Source organism: Poeciliopsis prolifica, unplaced genomic scaffold (assembly GCF_027474105.1).
Source record: "Poeciliopsis prolifica strain line A6 unplaced genomic scaffold, Auburn_PproV2 SCAFFOLD002, whole genome shotgun sequence".
In the NCBI taxonomy this organism is placed as follows: domain Eukaryota; kingdom Metazoa; phylum Chordata; class Actinopteri; order Cyprinodontiformes; family Poeciliidae; genus Poeciliopsis; species Poeciliopsis prolifica.
The window spans coordinates 2,626,347-2,646,910 of NW_026562377.1; the positions used below are offsets into that span (position 1 = coordinate 2,626,347).

General features: G+C 39.1%; 1 protein-coding gene across 2 annotated transcripts in view; it reads left to right on the forward strand.

Annotated features, from left to right (window-relative positions):
• LOC129369501 (fibronectin) overlaps window positions 1-20,564 on the forward strand; it is a 32,407-nt gene that overhangs the window by 11,626 nt on the left and 217 nt on the right. For both annotated transcript variants that reach the window (XM_055044959.1, XM_055044968.1), the window contains 21 exons: window positions 4-261; window positions 362-622; window positions 1,631-1,894; window positions 2,436-2,696; window positions 3,383-3,643; window positions 4,667-4,924; window positions 6,185-6,448; window positions 7,214-7,474; window positions 7,600-7,860; window positions 8,727-8,993; window positions 9,699-9,962; window positions 10,873-11,130; window positions 12,764-13,027; window positions 13,950-14,210; window positions 14,662-14,922; window positions 15,402-15,665; window positions 16,791-17,051; window positions 17,145-17,405; window positions 18,246-18,506; window positions 19,182-19,451; window positions 20,283-20,546. In XM_055044959.1, the coding sequence (XP_054900934.1) occupies window positions 4-261; window positions 362-622; window positions 1,631-1,894; window positions 2,436-2,696; window positions 3,383-3,643; window positions 4,667-4,924; window positions 6,185-6,448; window positions 7,214-7,474; window positions 7,600-7,860; window positions 8,727-8,993; window positions 9,699-9,962; window positions 10,873-11,130; window positions 12,764-13,027; window positions 13,950-14,210; window positions 14,662-14,922; window positions 15,402-15,665; window positions 16,791-17,051; window positions 17,145-17,405; window positions 18,246-18,506; window positions 19,182-19,451; window positions 20,283-20,546 (5,505 nt within the window). The remainder of the gene's footprint in view (window positions 1-3; window positions 262-361; window positions 623-1,630; window positions 1,895-2,435; window positions 2,697-3,382; window positions 3,644-4,666; window positions 4,925-6,184; window positions 6,449-7,213; window positions 7,475-7,599; window positions 7,861-8,726; window positions 8,994-9,698; window positions 9,963-10,872; window positions 11,131-12,763; window positions 13,028-13,949; window positions 14,211-14,661; window positions 14,923-15,401; window positions 15,666-16,790; window positions 17,052-17,144; window positions 17,406-18,245; window positions 18,507-19,181; window positions 19,452-20,282; window positions 20,547-20,564) is intronic.

Below are 20,564 nucleotides of genomic sequence, written 5' to 3' on the forward strand. Positions count from 1 at the left end.
CAGTTCCTTGTGGTCCGTCTAACGTCCAGGTGAACTTGAACTGTGCCTCTGGCGCCGTGAACATCAGCTGGGACGCGCAGAGAAAAGCTGAGGGCTACATCACCATAATCTCAAACGCTAACAAGACGACGGCCCAGTACAACACCACACAACCCAGGCTGCTGATTGGCTCACAGGACTGCGGGCAGCAGTACACAGTGAAGGTGATGTCCTTCAACCAGAGCTGTGTCAGTTTTTCTTCACAAACACACTTCAAAGAAGGTGAGTAAAGCCTTAATTTGGTGCCATATGTGTAAATAAATGCCTCCATATTCCTCATGGTGGGCCAGATTGGGGTTAAATTGAGGTTTCACTCCCACAGCGCCGTGCGTGCCCACTAACGTGTCGGCAAGCAGAAGCTGTGGGCAGAAGTTTGTGGATGTGGCGTGGCAGGCGAGCCGCGGAGCCCAGAACTACACCGTGACGGCGGTGGACGGGCAAGGCAGCCGTTTGACGTGCGTCTCCACGGAAACATCGTGCCGACTGGACGGCGTAAAGTGCAGCAATGTTTACAATGTCAGTGTGGTCGCCATGGACGACTTGTGCAGCAGCATGAGGAGCACACCAGTGAAACTGACCATCGGTGTGTATTTGTAGAGATCAGATTATATAGATAATAAGACAACATTTATCCTGAAACTTTTACTAAAAAGTCAGCTTTACTGGACCCAGATCAGCTTCTACTTAGTTTATTTAATTCGGCTAAATATAGGGAATGTTTTGAGACAAAGTGACCCAAATCCTCTTCTTGCAACTGAGAGTAAATTTGCTCAATCGAGCCCAAAAGAATGTGAAAACTAGGTGCCGTTTTTTAACACAGCAAACATGCAAAATCATTTTAACGTTTTAGATCTAAAACTAGTAACATCCATTAACTTCAAAAAAAGAAAAAACATGTGGACCACTTTATTCTTTGGTTGACTTTATATCATTTTATTGTCCTGTGTGACTTTTGACCTAACAGTTTTGGCCCACCTGACAAAAAGTTTGGACACAATCTCTCACTGTGAGATTAACAAAGTTGGTGGCATAAACTAACACACAATTTCTTGGTTGACTAGCAACAGCCTGCAGATTCAACTTTTGCCAATGTGCAAATGCATAACTGCTTAAAAATAAATAACAGCATGGAGAGAAAACTGTGGATGAAATAGGAGGAGTCATGCCACCAGTTTGGCTGTATTTCAGATATGTAGAACAAACCAACAAAAACAAATCGATAGTTCTCAATATCAGCTGATATGAAACAGTAGTAAAGTTTTTTGGTTATATCAAAATGTGGTAAGACTTTCTGTACAAATTGTTGAAGATTGAGAAAAATTTAGCTAAATTTTTCATGTGTTAAAAGTCTGGCAGCGACACAGAGTACAGCAACAATAACTGGTGATTTTAAATATCCTGAGAATATTCCCAAACAATTAGAATAATAATTCAGTGAATATTGTGCAAAAATTTCAGTGTATAGCTACAACTGTGGCAAAGCTCCTACAAGCATCGACTTAATGGCTGAATGAAATGCACACCACACTTTTCAGATTTATATTTGCTGCAAACTAATTAACATTAATTGCTGTAACTTTTTTCCCTGCAGAGCCTTGCCCTCCGTCTCAGCTCACTGCCTCCATTAACTGCTCTGATAACTCTGCCAAGTTGAGCTGGGGCAGCAGCCCCAACGCTGCGTCCTACACTGGAAAGGCGAGCAGCTCGGACGGACACACGGTGACCTGTGACCCTGGCCTGACACTGGAATGCCAGCTGAAGGGCCTGCAATGTGGCAAAAAGTACAGCTTCACCGTGTCAGCGTCAGACGGTGACTGTCGAACTGTAGACAGCCAACCTGTCAATCACACAACTGGTGAGAAACACATAAATCTTTATTTTGTTTTTCATTTCCACTTTTCAGTTTCAACTTTTTAATTTTCTAATGAATTTTTCTTGGTGTCTCATATTTACCTTGAAGTTAGCTTGTTGAAATAAGCAATTGATTGATTATTTGCAGTATAAATTAAAATTAGTACGATTGTTTCTATTTTGATAAAAACAAAATTATTTGAAGCGTAATTATGTTTGCAGAAACATAATAATTCATTTTTTATTGTTTTGTTTATTTTTGGATATTTAAAATCTCTTCCAGTTCCAGTGTTATGTGTTCATTAGAATTTAAAGTTTATTCATCTTTGCTCATGTGTTCCTGCATTATTATCATTATTTTACTTTAAAATGGTCTCAAAAAGCAATATTATCATTTATCATAACAGCTTTAGGCACAATTTATCATCCACCAACATTTGTTATTGTTACAGGCAAATTCATAATATTGAACAGAATACTGATTGACAAGCAGAAGGTAGCACCAACTACACAAATAAAAACTGTTATTCCTTTGTCTTCTTCAGCCCCTTGTGCTGTTCAGGGCGTTATCACCCAGCTGAACTGCAGCACCAACGATCTGAGCATCAGCTGGACGCCTGGATCCCTCCCTGTCAACTACAGCACCAGCGCCGTGTCTGCCAGCGGCTCCGTGCTCCGCTGCTCCACGGACGACTACAGATGCACTTTGGCCGGCTTGCAGTGCGGTCACCGCTACACCGTGAGCGTGAAGCCCATCAGCAGCACATGCGAAGGCCGCAGCAGCGTCCCGCAGATTGTGAATGCAGGTACCTTCACCAGTCAGAACCATTCCCACCCAATACAAAGTTACAGCAACTCTGAACCCGAAGTGATCCACGTCATCTTAGTAAGTGAGCACAAAGCATAGCAGACCCTTGGCTAATGAGGCCAGCAAAAAGAAAATACGTGGACACTCTTGACAAAAGGTTAAAAAAAGTCCATGGACTCATAAAATCAATGTGTAAACAAACTCTGTGAAAAACAAGCTTCTGATGCCTGGCAAAGTAAGTACGTCTAGTAACATGTCCACCTTCGCCAGCAGAAAAATCTACATTAGCTAAGCTAATTTTGCAAGCTCAGCAGTAAGTACTACAGTAAATATCACTGATGTTTATCTTAGTTTTACACAGAGGTGGGTAGATTACTCTAGTGGTTGTAATGTACTTATTTTGTTTGTAAGTTAGATAGGAATGAGGCAAGAGCCACTTCTAAGCTTGTGGATTGCTTATTGTTGTCATAGCAACTCCATAGCAACTGCCTCCCAAGATGGCTGTCAGTTAAAAAGTTTGCAGAAGTGTGACATCATAGGTCACATGTTGGTCTTGAAGCCATGGGTCCGGGATGAGTTGCGCTCCGCTTGCCTACCAAGATGGCGCGGATCTCTTCCGGTTCAGATCTGTAGGAACATGTATAATCTCACTCACGTTTCCGGTTGATGTCTTCTTCTCTTCAGTCCCCTGTGTCCCAGTGAACGTCCAGGGCAACGTGGAGTGCTCCACCAACACCCTGCAGGCGTTCTGGGCTGCAGCTGCTGGAGCTACAAACTACGTCTCCACCCTCACCGGACCGGGAGGCGTCTCCACTTCCTGTCTGACCGCCAACCAAACCTGCTCTTTCCCCAGTCTGCAATGCGCTCAGACTTATAATTTCAGCGTGGTGGCCATCAACGACAGGTGCAACAGCACAAAGAGCAGCACTGTCTCTGCAAAAACTGGTAAAAGATTACATTTAATACTGGGAAGTGCTATTATATGTAGCAGTTTGCTTTACTTTATAATATTTTCCATGATTATTAATGATAATTGCCCCCTGCTCCATGAGTCATCATTTATTTTCTTCCACACCAACTGCAAGAAATGTAACTCAGTTGCATACAGTTGTATTTTCTTCCCAAATGTTTTTAAATCCACAATATTACAAATGTACTGAAGCCCATTTCTACCATTCTGATGACAAAAAATATCTCATACCTATTATGTGATAGGTATGAGATAATAATAGCTTACTCATAAACTATACAAATTAAAGATATTTGTATTTCATTTGTATGGAAGCCCATTTCCGCCACTCTGATGGAAGAAAAACAAAACAAAAAAATCTTCTCTCATAATTATGACTGAGCTATCTCATAAGTATGAGACAAGTTTATTTTTGTTCATCAGATTGGTGGAAATGGGCTTCCATACAAATAAAACAAATTTGTATTTAATTTGTGTATGAATGTATTTGAATTTCATATATTATCATTTGTATGGAATGTGCTTCCATACAAATTAAATTTGTTTCATTTGTATGGAAATACAATTATATTTCTCTCAACATTGTGGCTAAGCTTTATGATAAGTATGAGATTGTTATTATTGCACACTTGTAAATAATAACCTCATACTTATGAGATAGCTTAGTCATAATTATAATTATTTTATTTTTTCTGTCATCATAGTGGCAGAAATGGGCTTCTATCTATACAAATGAAAGATATTTAATTTTAACTGACAAACCCATATATAACATAAATAACTTATTAATTTATAAGCTTGATTTATTTTAGTGTCAGGATTTAAAAATGTTTTTTTAAAGACAACATAGCTACTTCATTAAACTCTTTTCCTTTTTTAAATGTTTTTAATGCAATGCAGTTGACTTGGAAAACAATTTATGCCACTTGAATTGAAAAAAAGATGATTATTCAGGTGGAAACATGGTTTTAATTTTGTGAACTTGCATGCATCTCCAGCTCCATGCGACCCTGCAAACGTCGCCGCGTCTCTGAACTGCCTCTCTGAGGTGGCGACAGTGACGTGGAGCGCCAGCGCCGGAGCAAACTTTTACACGGTCGTGGCTCAGGCCGGCGGACTTGTGGACTCCTGCAACTCAACCGGAACCTCGTGTGAGCTGAGCAAGCTGCAGTGTGGAGAGAATTACACCGTCACCGTGCTGGCCGGGGACGCCAAGTGCAACAGCTCCATTCTGGCCAAAACCAACATAGTAACAGGTGAGAACACTGCAAAAACACAAAGTCTCACGACGTTATTTTGGTCCAGCTTCTAGTTTAAATATCGTAGCACACATAAAATAAGACAGAACTAACTTGCAAGTAGCTGTTCAGTAAGCTGCATTTGCTTGTTTCAAGTAAATGTGTCCTTAATATTCATGAAAAATTCTCACTCCATTATAAAAATACATTTTCGCCATGTTATAAGTGAAATAATCTGCCAGTGGAGCTTGAACTTTTTCAACAATGTTAAAGAATGATTTGTTTAAAATAAGTTCTTACATCTTACCAAAAAGTTACTTATAAGTCAGTTTTGTCTTATTTCAAGTCTACTAAGATATTCGCACTAGAAACTTGACTAAAAGTATTTAATAATATTTAGTTTGCTTTTTTCACTGAATAATATAAATTTAATTTCTTGGAATTTTCCTAAACAATTTTAAACCAAATGTTAAATTAATTAATGCTAAATATATTTAATGTTGATTGTACTGCCATGTAAATTAAATCCACAATATTACAGCGTGACAGCTACTACGTTCTCTCCCTTAATATATAAGCTGCTATCAGTTTTTAAAAAAGATAATCAAAATACAAACTGAATATTTTTTTTTTTCAAATAAAAGCCTGTAGTAGAAAATACTCAGCAGTTAATAAGAATAGGAGTTTTCACTTTTCCAGAAATGTACATAATGTGCATGGTTATATATTATACACATTTATTAAAAACAATAATATATATATTATTTATTTCCCAAATTAATAAAGCCATCAATTTTATTGGAATCTAAATAAGGGACAGCCTAAAAATGATTAAGTGTAGAAATAATTGATTAAAATGTCAATATTTATTTATACATTTATTTAACTACCTAATTCACAGTGGATGTGCTGCAATGCAATAAAAATAATTTAAAATGAGACAAAAACTCATCAGATTCACCCAAACATTTGAATGAATCACTTTGACTCAATCAGTTTTAGCGCCTAGTTTAGATTTCAAACATAAAAGTTTATATATTTGATATATATGTATCTTATACATAAATTGTCTTAATATAAAAAAATGGTGTAAATTTGAGAAAGTTAAAGAAAAAAGGCCAAATTGAGTGTCAAAGGGAGAGAAAGTGTCTCAGACTCAGCCTAATTGACCAACTAAAACACACATTTATCAACTTCCTAGCATTTTATGTTTACATTTACGTCAATAATCTTTAAACAACGCGACTCATTCTCTGTTGTTTTTTTTCCCCAATGAAGCTCCCTGCACTCCAGTGATCCAGAATTACTCTCATTACTGCGTCACTAACCACACTTTGGTTTCGTGGGTTGAGGATAAGGACGCCATTAGCGTAGCGGTCAACGCTACGTCTGACCGGGGTCACTCGCTGTCCTGCAGCTCTTCCACCAACACCAGCTGCATTCTGGGTAACCTGCTGTGTGGGCACACCTACACGGTCCAGGCTGTCGCTACCGGAGTCCAGTGCACCAGCAAACCCAGCTCTGCTTTCCAGATTATCACAGGTTTGAGCAACATAAAAAATACATTAACTTATATGGAGCTAAATTAAGCTCAAAAGATTCACAATGTGCACAAGATTTGCATCTATCAATCCAGTTTATTTGTGTAGCATACTTCCTGCAACAAGGCAGATAAAATGGGCTTTATGTAATTTTTTTTCTCAAAATTGACTTTTATGTCTGAGTTTTGATTTTTATGTCACATAATTATGACAGGTTTCTGAAAATCAGACTTTTCTTGCATAATTTTGATGTTTTCTGTCAGAATTCTGGCAATTTTCACAAACAGATTTTTGACTTTTTCCATAGAATTTTAAGTTTTTATCAGCATTTTGAATATTCTCAGAATTTTGACTTTTTTCATAAAGTTCTGATTTTAATATTTGATATCAAAAGTCAGAATTGAGAGGAAAACTGTAAATTCTGATAAAAGTCAGAATTCTTAATTTGTCTGTTGTCTAAGGCTCAGAAATTCAAGCTTTTCTTCTGCATCATCTAAGAAAGTCTCAAAAGCTGGAACCACAGGCCAACCGGTCCGTCTGCAGCTGGTGATTGTGCAGATTTGAATTTGTAGAGAGTTACCACACATACGGTTTGAAACGTGTCAACATGAGAAACTTTACTCTTATGTCAATGTTGAGGGACACATTCACACATTTCTGAATGATGTTGTACACTTACAAATCCTGTTGTATGCTTTTTGAATCTTTTTAAGACTAAGTTGTCTCCATAGTTTCCATTGAACTGGAGCTGTTTTCTCTCCATCAGCACCCTGCACCCCGGGCAACGTGGAGTACCAGTACTACTGCGGCTCTGGGATTGCGCTGGTGAGCTGGGATGAGGCTCTGGGCGGGGACAGCTACTACGTTCGCGCCCATGCAGGCGACCATTTCGTCTCCTGCAGCACCAGCCAGGACACCGACTGCTCTCTGCCGCCACTGCGATGCAGCCGCAACTACCAAGTAGACGTCATCGCAATGGCTGGCAACTGCAACAGTAGCATTCCTGGAGTCACTCACATACAGACCGGTAAGTCACGTAGGACTGTAGCTAGCGATTGCTTTAGGGCTGCAACTGTAGATTACCATAGTAATTAAGGTTTTTCAAAATCAATGTTTTTTAAAATAAAACTTTGTTTTGTCACTTCCTGTCAGCTCCTTGCGCTCCCACCAACCTCAACGCGTCCCTGTTGTGTGAGAACAACACGGCGGAGGTGAGGTGGCAGCCTAGCAACGGAGCGGTGCTGTACAGCGTGACGGCGACTGGACGAGACGGCGACCTGAAGCGCTGCACCACGAACACCTCCACTTGCTTATTACCCAACATGCATTGCTCTCAAACCTACATGATCATCGTCAGCCCCTCCTCTAACCAGTGCAAAGGCCAAGACACGCAGGCATACACCTATCATGCAGGTGAGACATAAATGACAAATGTCAAAATGTAGCTTCACAGCGCCCTCTAGAGGAGGTGGGGGGATTTTGTTTCTGTATTTTTGACTAGTTTCTAGGGCAAATATTTTTTTGCTCTTTGCAACCGGACAAAACTAACTTGCAAGTAACTTTCAGCAAGAAATAAAAACTATTTTAAAGTAAATAATTATTGGATATATCTTGAAAACTACTGGCTCCACTGACAGTTTTGTTATAACTGAATATTTATCACTTATAGCATTGGAAAATTGTCTTGTTATAAGTAAAATAATCTGCCAGTGGAACTCGTACTTTATCAATATTAAGGAATAATTGATCTGAAACCAGTTTCTGTATCTTGCTAAAAAGTTAGGCTTAACTTAGTTTTGTCTTATTTCAAGTGTACAAAGATATTTGCACTAGAGAATAGATCAAAATACTTGGTGAGAGTTTGTGTTTTTGAGTGTAGTAACATGTGAAACACATTCTTGAAAATAAAAATACACTACAAAAACACCAAATCTTACAAAGTAATTTTGTTTCAGTTCTGGTGTAAATATCTTATTATCAAAATCATCAACACACATGAAATATGTTGACAAATCTTTCATTTTTATGGCTAAACCCTAAACATGTGGGTTTCAGTCTTAATTTAAAGGAACTCAGTGTTTCAGCTGTTTTGCAGTTTTCTGGAAGTTTGTTCCAGATTTGTTCTCCAAACAAGCTCCTGTATCTTTCTGAAAAGTTACTTATACGTGAATTTAGTCTTATTTCAGGTGTAATAAGATATTTTCAGTAGGAAATAGACAAAATACATAATCAGATTTTGTGGCGTAGCGAAGTAATATTTCATAAAAACTCTCCCTCAGGCTCCTGCCCCCCTACAAACATCCGAGCGTCTTTGCAGTGCGCTGGAAATGTGGCTCATGTGACCTGGGACGCTGCGCTGCGAGCCGAGACGTATGACGTTACGACCGTGCCCTCCGTCCTGGACGAACACGTCCACAGCTGCTCCACCGACGGAACCAACTGTTCGCTCACGGACCTGCACTGCGGCGAGACGGTCGCCATCACCGTGGCAAGCATAGAGAGGGGCTGCCGGAGCAAACCCAGCGACCCGCTCATGTTCAAAACGGGTCAGACACAAACTGTGGTCGTTGTTTAGCAATAAGTCAACCTTTCTGGTTCCTTTCACATGAAAAAAAACCCATTTCATATAATCTCTGTTCACTGAATTAAACACATCGTTGTTTTTGTTTTGAAAAATAAACGATCTCAGAAATAAGATTTATTTTGAAAAATACGCAAAAAAATCCAAAAAATAAAAGTAGTGCAGAGTTTTAGTGACTAGTTAAACAAAGAAAAGGGTGAGGAAAATATAAAGAAAAAAGAACATTTGAAAATAAATAAGTAATGAAATAAGAAAAGGTAAGATTGTAAAAAAAATTTAAAATTAAGTTATAATTCTAATATTACTGAAGTTGGGAAAGTTCTAATTGTTTTTATTTAAACTTTTTTGGATGCGATATTTGACACATTAATTACTTTAAGATGTATTTATTCTAATTTTAATGCCAATGTTGGCATGCTCAGTCCTCCATATACCTGTTGCTCATAACAATAAATAAATGCTTTAAATTATATGTTTATAAGTGAAAATTAGTTATGTATTTGTAGATAGCAATAGAAATAATTATTTTCTTTCTAAATAAAACTTAGATGATGTTTTTCATTTTTTTATGAATTCTGTGGTTCAATGAAGTCGAAATTAACTGTCACTTTATGTGAACTTTTATGACACAAACAAATAGAATGAAATATGTTTTTTGTCTTGTTCACAGTGATCTGCCCGCCCACCGCTGTGAATGCTGCCAAAACTTGCAGCAACAGCGACATCACCGTCAGCTGGGAGCTGAGTCCTGAAACCGGAGCTCAGTACTTCATCCGCTCCCAGAAAAACGGCGGCTCGGTCGCCAACTACTCATCGTCTCAGCCGTTCCGCGTGCTCAGAGGGCTGCGCTGCGGCGAGATGTACAGCTTCAAGGTCGCCGCAGTGAACTCTGAGTGCAGCAGCGTCTTCGGCGAGCAAATCGAAGCTGAAACGGGTACATATCTGGACGCTTAGCAGCTGCAGTCTGATTCTCTTTGATTAAATAAAAGATTTTTGTGCTGGAATAGAAAGGACAAACACCGTTTTAAAGGTTGTTTGTGTTGACCTAAGATTTAAAAATGAAAATATATTGGCTCCACAAACTTTCTTAAAGCTGCAGTTTGTAACTTTTATGAGAAAATATTTCTTAAAAAATTGATCTCTTTTCTTAACCAATCAGAACCAGGAGGCGGGTCTTAGCGCTGTCAATCACACTCGATGTGATTGACAGTGTAAGGGAAAAATAACGTTTAAATATACACTGCAAAAATCTCTTCCAAGTATTTTTGATCTAGTTTCTAGTTGGAATGTCTTTAGTACACTTGAAATAAGACGTGAAAGGAACTTTTCATCAATATATAGGCGCTTATTTTAAGTAAATAATACTTTAATATTTACTTAATAATAAATTATTATTAAGTAATCAAAACTACTATTTTGGTAACAAAATAGTAGTTTTACTGGTAGATTATTTAACTTATAACAAGACATTTTTCTCATATTATAAGTGAACTAATATGCCACTGTAACTAGAAAGTTTCCATCAATATTAAGCACTTGACTTCAAACAAGCTTGAATATCTTGCTAAAAAGTTCCTTATAAGTTAGTTTAGTTGTATTTCAAGTGCACTAAGATGTTTGGAATAGAAACTAGACCAGAAATACTTGGCATGGTTGTGTTTTCTTTGCAACGTAATTGGAAATATTTCAATATAACTACAATATAACTGGAATTTTTTATTCTTTCCTATTTTTATTTAAGGTTGAGTATAAATTGTTCTTGTGCTGGATTTTCAATCTATGATCTATAGTTGTCAAATTAAAGTTTTATCTCCTTTTTTTATTATTATTATTCATTTTTTCAGCTCCCTGCCCTCCCAGCAACCTGACTGTAGAAACTGAATGCGGCACAAATCTGGCGACTTTGAGCTGGGCTCCCAGCAGTTACGCCGTTTCCTACACCGCCACCTACACCGGTACGCACGGTCACGTGGTTTCCTGCTCTACCAACACAACCAGCTGCTCCGTAAAGGTGGACTGTGGACACCAGTACTCCGCTGTCGTAGTCGCCTCCACTGTAACCTGCAACAGCAGCCACTCAACTGCATTGACCTTTGACTCAGGTAAATGAAAACCTGTGTTTGTTTGTGTTTTTTAACCTGCACTGACAGATTTACCTAATTACACCTGATTAGTCCTTTAGTGTTGTAGTTTGGCCTCCATCCAGGAGAGGGTGCCGCTGGTCATCCTTAAACGGAGCCGTTGATACAGACATAAAAGATTGCGGCACTAAGTAGGAACACAGGAAAGTGAATCCACTCAACAAACTGTTGAACGAAATCAGGCGACTCTGATTTTAATAGCTCTCATTTGTTAATCAAACAGAACTAATGTTTGAAGGCGATAAAGTTTTCTCTCCTCACTGACAGTAATTTGAATGAACATCTCTGTTCATTGGGCATTTAATGTTTCTCATATTTTAATTATTTCATCTTTTACGTTTTGATTCGGAAACCTAATATATTCCTGTTTTGTTGTAGTTTGCTAATATATCTAAGTTTAATAATACAAATTTATTTAGCCCTTTTAGTGTGGTAGTTTGGTGGTCGTCCAGCAGAGGGCGCCATTGCTCACTCTTAGGACTCCCTTGATACAGGAATTAAAGATGGTAGCGAGATATAAGGGCCTCAGGAGAAACTTCATCCAGTTCTACCTTAAAATATAAACACTTGTCAAACTGCTGAAGTTTACCTTAATTCAGTCGAGCAGCGTTAACGTCTCTAGAAATTGCTGCTGTGAAGGTGCTAAAGTCTGCACTCCTCCGACCTGACAGTAATTTTTATGAGCATCTCTGTTCAAGAGGTATTCACATAAATTAATCTTTTCATATTTTAATTTTATATTCAACAACCTAATATGTTCTTGTTTTGTTATATTTCATAAATATGTTATTGTCATATTGTGAGAAACAATTATGTTTATATAATTAGTGTTTTACACAGCTGATGCAAAAAGTGTTAAAATATAACGTGGAATTTTGTTTTGAATTTTTATTATGAAAAATTAAGACAGAACATAATGCAATTGAAAATTAACATCATTTTTACTCATTAATCTACAAGTTGCATTTCTCAGAACCATTTGATGAATTAATTTTTAAGCATAGTTGGGCAGTGACTAATTACATTTACTTAAATTTACTTTTGGGAGTATTTTTACTGCACTGTACTTTTTACTTTTACTTGAGTATTTTTATTATGTAAGTATTATTAAGTATTTTTACTCTTGCTTGAGTGAAATTTCTGGATTTTCTACCCACTGAATTTTTCATTCAGTTTTAACCAAACATGTTTTAACCAAATATTCACCAGACTCAGACACAGAACTGCAGTTTTTATTGAAATAAACTGATTTGGATAAATTTCTTTTGCCTGATTTTATTCATTTTGTTACTTATATGAATTATTGTCATGTTGATAATTAAGACACCTAAATTTCCACTCAACATCATATTTTGGTCTGTCTGATGATGTAGTTTTCAAACATGAAATGATTGATAATTGGTCAGTTACTCAGTACTTTTTACCAAATTCTTTTTTACTCTCACTTGAGTAATTTCTTGGACAGACACATATTACTTGAGTAAAAATAAGTTGAAGTATTTCTACTTTTACCTGAGTATAGTTTTTGGGAACTCTGCACTCCTTTACTCATTGATTGATTGATTGACTGATATTCAACCTGTTCCTCCATCAGCTCCGTGTCTGCCTGACCGGGTGAAAGCAGAGCTCGACTGCACGGCCAACTCCTTCTTGGTGCAGTGGAGAGGAACCCTCGGTGACGTTGGCATGTACACGGCCATCGCCATCGGCAGCGACAACACGCGTGCGAGTTGCGACTCCGCCAGCACTCAGTGCACCATCCGCAGCCTGAAATGCGGCGTCCTGTACAGCATCGTCGTCACCACGGCCTCCATCGACTGTGGGATCATCAATGGCTCAGACTACCAGATTTACTCAGGTAAAGAAAACCAAAGCAGATTCAGCTCAACCTTTTGCTAAAACATAAGGGATGGGTAAACTAATAACTACTGATTATTTTAGTAATTGACTATTTAATTGATTAATTGGGTAGACAAAAGCCACATTCTGCTAATTTTCATTTAATCCTTTTTGAAATACATAAAGTCCAGCAAATAATTTATTCCCTTTTTTAAACGACAATGTAAACATTTTATTTCCAAAAATTCAATTGTAGCATTCCTTAAGTATAAGCTTAAGGATTTGTAGATTGATTAGTAATCGGATTTCAAAAAGTGCATAGAAGGAGATTTTGTTGTTTTTACAGAATTTGCCAGATGAAGCTACAACTTTGCGACTTGATGTGTTTTTGGTAGAAAATATTTACAGACTTAGGTTTTGTTTTATTATCTTAAGCGCAAAATGTAATGTTTTTTGTACAAATTTGGCCTAATCACTGCTCTGAATATGCCGTTCTTTCAGAAAATAGCCTGGTTTTGAGTCTGTATATTCCAATTAACGATTAATGGGTTAATAATCTACACCAGAGCTGGTGGCAATGGCTGAAATTTAGGGTTTTTTTTAATGTATCTCCAGATGTGAGTGATCTTGAATTGAGGTCTTAAATTTATACAATTAACTTCCTGCAGAACACAAAATATTTCCAAATGTTTTGGTCTAATTTCTAGGGAAAATAACTTAGTACATATGAAATAAGACAAAACTAACTTACAAGTAACTTTGCAGAAAGCCATAGGAGCTTATTTTAAGTCAGTAATTTCATAATTTAGATTTTAAAAGCACTAGTCCTTCTAGCAAATTATTTCACTTCTGGCGTTTTATCAGTGAAATAATCCGCCTGTGGAACCTGGCAGATATCTGTCGTTCATTTTATCAATGTTTTCTTCCTCTTTTTGCTCCAGCTCCCTGCAAACCAGCCAACGCCTCAGTGAATCTGGAGTGCAGCACCGACCTGGCGAAGGTCACCTGGGAGAACTCGGGTCCGGATCAGCGTCAGGTGGTGACCGCCGTGGACAGCAGAGGACAGACCAGCGTCTGCAACTCCAGCAGCTCCAACTGCACCTTCCATCAGCTGCAATGTGGGAATAAATACGCCATTAACGTCGTCGGCTACACCAACTCCTGCAGCAGCGAACCCGCTGCTGCTCAGGAGCTCAGCACCGGTAAGAGAAAAGAAGCTGATTATTACGGTAACAAATTTTGATAACGATAAATTGCCCCAGAAGTTATTGAGATAATGGATAATTTTGTTGTTTTGAGACCATTTTCAAGTCGGACGTAATAATGCCAGAACACATTCTCAAAGATCAGTAAACTTTAAATTATTAACATTTAACACTGGAACTGGAAGACATTTTAAATATCCAAGATAAATAAACAAAACAACAGAAACAACAAATAAAATGAATCATGAATTCTCTGTAAACAAAACAAAAAAGGCTGGCTGGGACGAAAGCTGAAGACTTTTGTCATCCAGTTTTGCTAGAAAGAGGAAAAAAGAAACAATAAAAGAGAAATACATCATTGATATATAAATTATAGAGCTCTTTTTAAGTTATCATGCAATTGATTTGTTATAGAGATTATATAATAATCTCTGTGTTCTCTTCAAAGCTCCCTGCATCCCCACCCACGTCAAAGCGCGCGTGGACTGTGACAGCGACATCACGGCCGTGACGTGGGACGAAGCGCTCGGCGCCACTTCTTACAGCGTCTACGCCCAGGGAAGCCTCGGCCACAGAGCCCAGTGCGACAGCGCGAGCGTCAACTGCAACTTCATCAACCTGCAGTGTGGGCAGGACTACAACGTCACAGTGGTGGCTCGCCATGACACCTGCGTCAGTGCGCCGAGTGAAGCCATCACCATCAGCGCCGGTGAGACGACTCAGATGGACAAGAGTTCATAAAACATGGCAAAATCAACCTGAAACATAAAAAACAAAGCTTTCATAGCCAGTTCAAACAGGAGTAGGAAGAATTCTGTGGTTATGAAGTCCTGCCTACAATTGCTACACACAATATGTCGGCCATTCTTTCATTTATTATCCGTAAACTAACAGACTTATTTTGACGTCTATTCTCTCAGAGTAAGGACTGAGGGAATGTTCTCCATCTGTTTAGTCAGAACACCAGCAGCAGCGACCTGGATCAGCTGTTATGAATATTTACACATTTATTTTATGCTTCATGTCACAATTTCTACATTGTAAAAAAGATTTGTTAATTTATAATGCAGACCATACAGATAAACAATGTTTTCCTTCTCTATATAAACCAACTTATGTTCTTTGATTTATCATTTGGTAAAACCAACATAAAATATTTTATTTTTTTTTGCATTCTCCTTTGTCTAGATCCGTGTCCCCACAGCGGCTTGCAGACGTCGCTGGACTGCAACACCAACGCAGTCTCTGTGTCTTGGACTCCTGGCAGCGGCATCCTCTACTACAACGCCTCAGCCGATCCTTTTAACATGGCGGAAGAGAAAAGCTGCTCGACCCGCGGCTCGTCCTGCAACATCACGTCTCTGCGCTGCGGCGAGAGCTACAGGGTCAGCGTCAGCGGGCAGGGACAGACCTGCCCCAGTCCGTCCCAGAGCTGGAACAGAATAAACACAGGTAGGCCTGGAATGTTAGCAGTCAATTATTCTGACGATTAATCGGATAAAAAGCTACAGATTTTTTATCTAACCCCTTAAGCTGTTTTTATACAATACAAGGAATTCATTGAAAGATACAAATAAATAAGGAAATAAACATTTTATTGCCTAAGAATTTGACCAGGTGAAGCTAAAACTTTTCCACAAGTTTTGGATAAAACATATTTACAAACAAAGGTTGTTTATCTTAAATGCAAATGTATGTATAAATTTTTTTACAGCTTTGACTTCATTTCTGCTCTGAATATGTTGTTTTTCCAGCAAATGGTGTTTTGAGTCTGTATACTCCAGTTACCGATTAATCGATCACTAAGTCAGTTGATGATTATTTCAATAATTGCAATTAATCCGAATAATCGTTTCAGCTCTAAATACAGGGGGATTTTTTCCAACCCGTGTTGGAAAAACGTGTCTTGTTACTAGGTTGCTAGGTGACAGGTGGAACTCAGCCAGGGTTGCTAGGTGACAGGTGGAACTCGGCCAGGGTTGCTAGGTGACAGGTGGAACTCGGCCAGGGGTGCTAGGTGACAGGTGGAACTCGGCCAGGGTTGCTAGGTGACAGGTGGAACTCGGCCAGGGTTGCTAGGTGACAGGTGGAACTCGGCCAGGGTTGCTAGGTGACAGACAGGTGGAACTCAGCCGGGGTTGCTAGGTGACAGGTGGAACTCGGCCGGGGTTGCTAGGTGACAGGTGGAACTCAGCCGGGGTTGCTAGGTGACAGGTGGAACTCAGCCGGGGTTGCTAGGTGACAGGTGGAACTCGGCCGGGGTTGCTAGGTGACAGGTGGAACTCGGCCGGGGTTGCTAGGTGACCCACTGCTTTGTGATGTTACATTCCAGAGGTTTTTAAATTTTCCAGAAACCAATAAAGATGAACTTATTGTCAGTTGGGTGGTTTTCTTTAAGCGTTTATGCTGTTTTAGAAGCAGTAGAAACCCAAATGGAAGTACAAAAATGTGCTAAAAAGGGAATTTTGCACAAAATTTTCCTTTTAGAGTATCATTTATTTTTTATTTTACGAAACTATGCTTTCCCTGTGGTACCTGCTGCGATGGTGTATAAAATGATCTCTTTCCCTCCACCAGCTCCGTGTCCTCCCACCGACCTCAGGGTCAGCTCTTCCTGTACATCCAACAACATCTCGGTGTCGTGGCAAGGCTCGCAGGGTTCCATGTCCTACATGGCCGTGGCAGAAAATGAAAATGGTCGCCAGTGGTCGTGCAACACAAGCAGCACCACCTGCCAAATACCTGAACTGCTGTGTGGACAGAAGTACAATGTTTATGTCGTCGGCATCGATTCGACCTGCTTTGGAGCCAAGAGTGAAATAAAAAGGATTCGCACTGGTGAATATGTATAATTATCATGTTTTCTGCGAAAAACTTCTAAATCTGCTAGGTGATTAGACCTTCAGATAACTCTTTGTGCTTCCTCTGTAGCTCCATGCGTTCCAGAGAACGTTGAGACACATCTTGACTGTCCATCTGGAGTCCTCAACGTGACCTGGGAATCCCCAGGCTACTTCACACGCTTCCAGGCTTCCGTAGTGAGCAGCAAGGGCCACCTCAACATCTGCAGGACGGAACAGAATTACTGCGTGGTGAAAAATGTGGCGTGTGGGACGACGTACGATGTGACTGTGACGGCCCAGGATGAGGCCTGCAACAGCTCCAACAGCCCCATAAAGCAAGTTAAAACAGGTGGGCCAGCTAAATTAAGGAACAGAATAAAATCAAAACGCAACACAAGATGCTAAAACACCCAGTAAAAGGCTACAGTTCTAATTATGCCTGGGTGGACCTAGCCCCGCCTTCAAGACACAGCTCCGCCTCTGAGCTGCAGTTTCACAACACCCCCACTCAGCTCCTTCAGACTAGCCAGCAGCAATTACTGAACATTTGGAGCCACTTCTCAGTGGAAAATGACATAAGGAGATGGTTTAGAAATGTTTAATTAAAAAAAAAAGTATAACCAGCTATTTAATCTCAAAATATTTAACCAATCAGTGCGACTGCTGCACTCCTATCACTGGCTCATTTGGTAGGGTCGTCACATAATCAATAGCAATGATTTATTTTAGCACAATGGTATATTAATAGAAAGAATATTTTGCATTTTAAAAGTAAACCAAATTCTCTTATGTTGACATTTTGCCCTTACTGAGCAGGATTTTTATTTTGTATTCTCTTTATATTTTGTATTCTCTGTTTGTGAGTCTATTTCCTGTCACCCCATTGCTGTTACACAGAAATTTCCCAATTACAGGACAATAAAGGATATTTATGTTGTTAATTTTTGATTTATTGTTGAAGTAAAAGTGTGAAGGTAAAGGGCACTGTTCTCTATTTACCCCCCATTTAGCAACACCCATGTTCAGTAATTGTCTGAGAAATGTTCTGCTTTTTCACTAAAAAGACCCCTTCTGTTTATGGTTTTTTAAGTGCATTTTATGACATTTTTCCTAAGGTTTTTTTTGCAGTAACAAACACACCTCACTATTTTCTCAGTTAACCATATTTTACTTTACCTTCTCCTCCCAGCTCCCTGCCCACCATTGTCCTTCCATCCTCGCGTGGACTGCAGCAGCGGCGTTGTCTCCGTCACCTGGAACAACAGCGTCTCAGGGGTCGTGTACACCGTCTCTGCGGTTGATAAGGAAGGTCGCGCTCAAAACTGCAGTGGCACAAACAGTGGCTGTAACATCAACACCCTGCAGTGTGGGACCGAATACAACGTCTCCATCACGCCGTCCTGGGATACATGTGTGGGCCAGGACAGCGCCACCGCGCTGATTTCAACAGGTGCAGAGAAATATATTTCACTTTCTCTTAAACTTTTAGAGACTTACTTAAAAAAACAGGAAAAGCCTGTTTTAAGTTGCTAAAATCGTCTTAAGTATTAAGACAAACCTTTTAAGTTTAATCTGCATTTCAAAGGGATGAATTGTTATCTAATGAAAGCTAAAATTGTGAAAAAGAACCAGTCCAAGTATTGAACCTTGGGGAATCTATGATTAACTTAAATTAATTCTTTCATCTTTTATTTTAAGATAAAGGCATTTACATTTCTTACAGTAAATCAAATAAATAAAGAGTGAAAAGATGCCGGTTCAAGCACTGAACCTTGTGGAAGTCCAGGAGTAACTTCTGTTTTACTTTTCGTTTCTTTTCATGTTTGGATAGCACCTGTTGATAAAGCTTCAGAGGTTTTATATTGAAAGAAATTGATTAGGAAAAATGTTTCTTTATTATATATATTTTTTTCCTTTTTGGTCTTTAAAATTACCTTTTTATTTTGATCAGGCTGATGGAGTAATTTTTAAATATTACATGATTGAAAATGTGATCTATTACTTAGTACAGCACTTGAGAATATTTTTACTCTTAACTGCGTAAAAATATGTTGAAGTAGTGCTGCTCTTAGTTGAGTTCAATAAGTTTGGCAAATTTTCTGACCCTGCTTCTTGTTTCTTTCAGTTCCCTGTGTGCCTCAGTTGTCAGATGTGGAGATCGACTGCCTGACAAACTCAGCCTGGGTGATATTCGATGAGTCTGACGGCGCTGAAGGATACGTCATTATCACAACAAACAGCCAGGGCGCCGTCCAGACGTTCGAGTGCAATGCCACGTCGGGCGGGATGTGCAGTCTGCCGACGTTACCCTGCAGCCAGAACCTCACCTTTACCGTGAAGGCCCAGAACGAAGAGTGCATCAGCGCCGCCAGCAACGGCGTCACCACAGAAACAGGTTATCAGGAAAAAAACAAAGAAACTTAATGTCACAGGATTAAAACCGAAGCAGGAAGAAACTTTGAATAGTTACGATATGTAGTTACTATCATGACTAAACCTGTCGCAGTAAGCAATTAATCAATGATGCTGCAAAAACATAAAATCTCACCAAGAATATTTTTCTAGTTTCCAGTGCAAATATGTTAGTAGACCTAAAATAAGTCGAAACTTGTTTTAGGAGCTTGTTTTAGTTTGATAATTCTTTATTATTCATAAAAAAATATCCTAATTTCACTGGCAATTTATTGAACAAAACATTTTTCTCATAAGTGAAATAATCTGCCAGTGGAACAAATTTTTTAAAATCAATATTAAACAATTATTGACTTAAAAGCCCCTAAATGTTGCTTGAAAGTTACTTGATACTTAATTTTGTCCTATTTCAAGTAAACTGGGGAATTTCCACTAGAAACTAGACCAAAAATAGATTTTGTGTGTTCAGTGCAGTTTTACTGAAAATTTGAACAAAATGTTTTTTTAATTATGTTAAATCATTTAATCATTTAAAAATGTTATTTGCCCTGTTATGGCCTACAGCATCTTGATGGACGGTGCTGATATTCACTGACACTGCAGAATCTATCTCTACAGCAAATCCTGTATGAATGAATACAAATCGAAAATTTAGGGGAAGGAAAAAATGAGAAACCTTGACCAGGTTTTGACCTCCTGCTGTACATTGATAAATCTTTCAGTATGTAGACATGCAGTGCCTGTATTATTGGCCCTGTGAATACTTTTGGTTAATTGCGTGACGATAAATGTGAAATTTCTTCTCCTTTTGCAGCGCCGTGTCCTCCTCAGGACATAAGTGAAACCATAAACTGTAGCGATGGAACCCTGTCAATCAGCTGGGCAGCTGTTCCCGGGGCGATAACGTACACGGCCACGCTCGAAGAGCTGAATGGCGGCATGTCAAGCTGCTGTACATCGGCCGCTGCCGAGTGCGACATCAGAGGCCTGCCGTGCGGGGAGATGTACATCCTGCATGTGACAGCCGAGGGTCGGACCTGCAACAGCTCAGAGAGTGTCGGGTACATCACAAGGACAGGTATCCGTCCCGAAATGC